General features: G+C 45.7%; 1 protein-coding gene across 1 annotated transcript in view; it reads right to left on the reverse strand.

Moving 5' to 3' along the window:
• LOC306737638 (uncharacterized protein) overlaps positions 1 to 6,000 on the reverse strand; it is a gene marked incomplete at its 5' end in the record, with an annotated part of 29,686 nt that overhangs the window by 6,478 nt on the left and 17,208 nt on the right. The window contains 10 exons of the mRNA XM_079219387.1: positions 171 to 408; positions 508 to 675; positions 764 to 1,234; positions 1,335 to 1,784; positions 1,957 to 2,121; positions 2,297 to 2,434; positions 3,503 to 3,544; positions 3,729 to 3,860; positions 4,271 to 4,390; positions 4,567 to 4,598. Coding sequence (XP_079075513.1) covers positions 171 to 408; positions 508 to 675; positions 764 to 1,234; positions 1,335 to 1,784; positions 1,957 to 2,121; positions 2,297 to 2,434; positions 3,503 to 3,544; positions 3,729 to 3,860; positions 4,271 to 4,390; positions 4,567 to 4,598 — 1,956 coding nt within the window. The remainder of the gene's footprint in view (positions 1 to 170; positions 409 to 507; positions 676 to 763; positions 1,235 to 1,334; positions 1,785 to 1,956; positions 2,122 to 2,296; positions 2,435 to 3,502; positions 3,545 to 3,728; positions 3,861 to 4,270; positions 4,391 to 4,566; positions 4,599 to 6,000) is intronic.

Below are 6,000 nucleotides of genomic sequence, written 5' to 3' on the forward strand. Positions count from 1 at the left end.
ATAAAATATATAACTGTTGACTGTGGTGAAAAAAGTGATATGGAGCCTTGTTTCAATTATAGTTTTTAGAAAGAAACTTTTCAGATGTTTTTTAGTTTTTGAATCAGAATCGGCAAAGAAAACATTACTCGATGTATCTATATTAGAATAAATGGAGTGAGAGATAGTACCGGTCTCAGGTGTGATCTCGGTCTTGGGTGCTTCTGGTCGGCATGTTGGCACATGCGTTTGGCTGGTTGAAGAGTCAGCTTGTGAAGTCACTGGGGAAGCTGCAGCGGTGACTGTTAAAGTTGAGGACTCTAAAACATCTGAAGTCTCAGCTGTGAAAACAATCACAGGTTCGGACTCTGATGCGTGCTCATCGCACTCCACCACGGTCGCTGGGGCGTCTGACACCATGGGCGTGTCCTACAAACAGAAAACAGGAAGAGGACCATGATTTTGTTACATTGTGGAAGTTTAAATCCCAGAGACCCCAATAAACATGCAGAGAAGTTTCATGTGTACCCCTGGAGTTTCCTGCTGGACAGATGTGGGTGCATCCTCCCCTCCCTCTGTGGTTTCCATGGGAACAGAGGGGGGAGGAGAGGAAGGAAGGTCATTCACATCTCCAACTTCATCAACCGTCACAAAGTCACTCAAGTTAAATGGGAAGTCATCAAATCCCTCCTCCACCTGATTCCACGACAGGACAAAAGAATGGAAGTGAGGAAACAAATAAAGTGGAGAGTCAACTCGTTGTGACCCAGCTGTGCCGTCTCACCATTTCGGTCTCTGCTTCAGAGTTGTGACACAGTTCATCCCTCCAGGAGCTCTGCTTGTATCCCTCTGACCTGGAGGACGACCTTGACCCTGGCAAATCTTCATTGTATGCTCTCTTCCTCTCCCGCCTCTCTCTGTCCCTCCTCTCCCTCCTGGCTCTCTCGTTCCGGTCCCTCTCTCGCTTGGTCCTCTCCTCCTTCTCCCAGTCCCTCCTCTCCTTCCTCAAGCTCTCCCTCGCCGCCTCCTTCTTTCTTGCCTCCCTCTCTTTTAGCTCCCTCTCCTGCTTCTTCACCTCCTCCTCCGTGTGATTCTTAGCCGGCTCTTTTGTCCCCTTTGTTGCCGTGTCACCCTGCTCTGTCTCCATTTGTGTTACCCCCTGTTCTCCATTGGTGGGAGCTGCAGTGTTGTTGGGATGGCCGACGGTTCTTGTTCGGCACTCCACAAGCAACGCGTTAACCATCTCCTGTGTCACCTGATAAAACAGGCATCAGAAATAGATGTCAAAACTCATAAATATCAATTCATATATTAAGGTGGTTTCTGAACTTTGCTACGCAACCTGGATATTTTACCTTAGGGAGCTCTGGCATGGCCGCCTCCTGAGAAGCTGCGTCGCCATCAGAGCTAGGCGTCTTTGTCTCTTCACCAGCAGGACTCTCGTGATTGTCTGCTGTGGATGCATACACATCTTTGTACTCTTCTGCTGTCTCCATGAGAGTTTCAACAGCTGATCCTTCCCTCATGTGCGCCTCCAGCTCTGCATCTGGTTCAGCGTCTGATGCAGCCAAAGAGTCAGAAACAGCAACAGTAAGCTCGTCCTTTTTGATGTCGTTGTCTTGGCTCCTGTTTTCTCCCAAAGCTTCGTCTTCACCAACTGTCATGACGGTGCTCATCGTCTTCTCGTCCTTCCAATCGCCGTCTGTTTCAATCCCCTCCAATAGAGATTCAGAACTCTCTTGAGGTGCCGTCTCCTCTTTGTCTGCAGCTGCTGCTTGGCTGCCTTTGCCAGGCGCAGGTGTATCCTACGATCAGAGACAGAGAGGTATTAATTGTGTCACATCAAGCCCATGCATTTAGGCGTTTAATACAAGTTTAAACTGCAGGAATGTATGGCAGTAGTAGACAAAAGTGTGTCTAAATGGATGTTACATCATGTATGACTACCACTGCAAATCAATTATCAAAGTTACCAACCTCAGAGGAATCAAGGAATGCGGTAATGACTTTGGTCCGTATATTGGCTTTAGGGTCCGGCTTGCGGGAGAAGAACAGCGGGTTGTTCTGGATGATGCACGGAAACGTCTGGAAGCGTTTGTACACAGACAAGGCCATAGCTGCAGTAGCCATCTCACAGATGACCTGAGCAGGAAGAGACATATCATCAGGGCAGCAGCATATGAGCTCGTCATCTCAACCTAGGCCATAGCCGTGACTGAGGGCACTCACACTACGCTGGAGCTTTCAGATACAACAAGCCAGCTTCAGGAGATAATGGGAGAGCATGTTTGCAGCTGCACAGACTAACATCCCTCACCGTATTGTTAAGCACAAGGGTCTTGATGACGGTACCAAAGCGTCGCACCAATTTCTGGACCTCAGAGGAGCCAGACGGCGTGTTGGGAACATTACTGATCACCAATAGGCAGTTCCAGCCGACTGGAACGGAACTCTCCTGCAGGATGCAAAACCATTCCCAGTTCAGCGATGTCACAATCAGTTAAAAGTATAAAGAAGTTCAGTGTTTCCCCTAGGTTTACAACTTTGGGAAATCGGCTTGGGAAAACAGGTTACACTTGCATTTTCAGAGCCTCTAGATATGCAAAGACAGAAACCTCTGGCCCATTCATCGAGCTCCGAAGCAGACTGCAAGAGGGTCTCCTTGCAGCCTGTTGCAGATGTTTGTCTTGACCTGCAAATACATTCAATATGCCATCTTCACCCTGGGAGCGTTTCAGAACGCAGATATAGCCATTTGTTTTTCACGCAACATATTTTCCGACGATCTCTGTCTTTCTCTCTGCCCGCTGGTGGGCGTGTGTTCACCTGTCTGCGCGCACGTGTCTGTGCGCATCGGGGCGGAACTCCGGCGTGCGGAAGGAGAGAGGAGCGGAGGAGTTGTAAACACGCAACCATGTAGACAGAAATGACATGCCGTCATGTGATAAGGTCATTTAGTTTGTTTAAAAACAGAAAAAGGTGTAGACATGTTAAATAGGAAAGTGGAACTTAAATGACTTCTGTTGTGATCTGGCACTATATAGAAAATGTAATTCAACAAAATGAACCCGACCTTCAAGGGGGGCGGAGGGTGCCAGTGGTTGGGGCAGAGGGCAGGGCGCCCTCCCTAATATAATGGTAGGGAAAACACTGAAGATAGTCAGGCAAATTCATTATGTCAGTAAAGGATAGTTTCCAAGCAACGTAAATATTGTTTTGTTTGTTAATTCACCTTCGGTCTAAGGTGAGAACCTCAAACACACCGTTTGTGTCGTCGTGCAGTCACGGGGAGGTATCTTAATTCAGGTTGGTAAGTGCGATGTGGCAATCTACCTTTGGATTTCCAAACACTATGTTGAATGATCAATAACGTGACCATTGTCGAGGGACTACAGATGAAATGTTCCTCTAACTCTGGAGCAGTTACAGCTAAGTTTATTCAATGTGCACTGTCCCTGTTAAATCAGGAAACCATTAGGTAAAATACATTGGGACAGAGTCGTATACTGGTAGAAATACTCACTAACGGGTCCACTGATCCCATCAGAAGATTGTAGAGAGCCACCTGTGGAAATAATTATTTAGTATTAATCTCAGTCATTACTCAACGGTCATTGTTCAACACAGTACAATGTCAAAGACCCAACGTCTCAGAAGTGAGCTGATGAACACAGAACATTAGAAAGCTTCAGAAGAATGTAGATAATCAATATGTTGTAGAGGAAAACTGAATAAGTGATGAGTCCTACCGGTGTGCCGAGACCAATACGCTGTTTGAGATGGATCATCTTCAGCTCAGAGTCTTGAATCTTTGCAGGGATGAAGGCGTGGACTTTAACGATCTCTTGAGCAATCTCCATGTCTGGGAGTGACACAAGTACCTAACATACAAGACGTCTGTTGGTAATATTGTGTTGTAGGCAGACTTTATGTCCTCTCACAGGAAATGGTCACCCTTAGACCAGAGCTGCCCTCACACGGTAAAATAGTATTTTAAATGATAATATTAATAAAATACAAGTGTATATAACGTATACATAAAATAAGTAATAAATTCCATTAATAAAATACATTGAAAAATACTATGTATGGACAGATTAATCCTGTAGACAAACACTTTTGTTTTGTGGTATTCGTGATAATTTATTGTGACTATCCTACTGAACAGCTGCTGTGGAGCCGAAACTAACAGAGAAAGCCAAGAAATGTTAAGGAACTGAGGACTTCCATTAGCTCCTTGTATTACTGTTGACCAGGTCACAGCTTCAGACGGAACTGAGTTCATACCAACCTTTCCAATGTGTGTTGCCATGATGATGTCAGAGGGAGTTCCGAAGGGCTGGACCAGCTTGATGAGGTCACTCTCTGACCAGCCGCTCTCAGGAAGTCCTGTGACCAACAGCATGCCCTTCTGTAGGAGACATTGTTTTGGGATGTAAAATGAGATGCAAAATAAGTGAATACTAATATTTTATTACAAGTGATAATCACACAGGACCCTCAGGATTTGGATGACAACCCTTCCCAGCCTTTTTCAGACTGCTTTTATATACAGTATATTTCACAGGGTATGTGTGCATCATGTACCTCATCAGAAGTCTTCTGGTCAGCCTCGCCCCCTGCGGTGGAGAGTTGGCGGAGGGAGCGATAGGGGGCAAAGTGCAAACAGAGCCACAATTATGTTAGTAGGTTTTCAACACCACAACCACAAGCCATGACCAACCCGTCTACATGGGCCTTAGCTACAGGAGTGGCACATGGAGCCCTCGGCCTGTGGCCCACCGCTTGCAGGGATAGGCATTTGGGGTTGTGTGCATTGCGCAAAGCAAAGGGGGGGACAGGGGTGTCCCTGGCACCACAGACTGGAAAATCAGAGTGAGCCATGTTCACAACTTTCATTATGGTTGTGGTTGGTGCCTGTGCGGACGGGTGGCTACCTAAGGAAGACTTTGCCCATCCAGTCTACATGTCTGTCATCAGAGAGAAGCAGGGGCACGCTGGGGCACATCGAAACCAAACAGCCAAGAAACCGGCCGTTCTCATACCAGGTCGTCAAATATCATAGCTTTGTATCATACACAGGCTAAGAGGGGACTGCTTCAGTAGCAGACGCTGAGGGGCGTGGCGATCTGAACAGGCTGCACCTGCATATTGGCTGGAGGTTACGCCCCCACGTGGGGCCCTAAGGCTCTCTGCTGACACCAAGAAACGTCCCAAAAACAGCTAAATAATAAGAAAAGAGAAAGTCCAGACACCTCCACACACTTTGAGTGGGTCAAAAGTGATGATTGAGGGACAGGCATGAAAATGGGTCAGGGGTGAAAAAGGTGAGAAGGAGATTACCCCTCTAGAGAGGTCCGGGGGCATGCTCCCCCGTAAGAAAAATTTAAATATTCCATATTTTAAAGCATCAATCTGATGCATTTTGAGATGCTTTTTTTGCCAACCTGGGGAGAGCTGGAGAAACTTAACTTCAGTCATGAGTCAACAATTATTATGGCCTCCTTACTAAGTATTATGCAAGACATACATACATACACACACACACACACACACACACACACACACACACACACACACACACATATACATACACACACACACACACACACATATACATACACACACACACACACACACAGGACTGTCTCAGAAAATTAGAATATTGTGATAAAGTTCTTTATTTTCTGTAATGCAATTAAAAAAAACAAAAATGTCATGCATTCTGGATTCATTACAAATTAACTGAAATATTGCAAGCCTTTTATTGTTTTAATATTGCTGATTATGGCTTACAGCTTAAGAAAACTCAAAAATCCTATCTCAAAAAATTAGAATATCATGAAAAAGTATACTAGTAGGGTATTCAACTAATCACTTGAATCGTCTAATTAAGTCGAAACACCGGCAAGGGTTTCCTGAGCCTTGAAAAACACTCAGCTTGGTTCAGTAAACTAAATCACAAGTATGGGGAAGACTGCTGATCTGACTTCTGTCCAGAGGACCATCATTGACACCCTC

This window comes from Taurulus bubalis (assembly GCF_910589615.1).
Source record: "Taurulus bubalis genome assembly, chromosome: 6".
NCBI classification, from domain to species: domain Eukaryota; kingdom Metazoa; phylum Chordata; class Actinopteri; order Perciformes; family Cottidae; genus Taurulus; species Taurulus bubalis.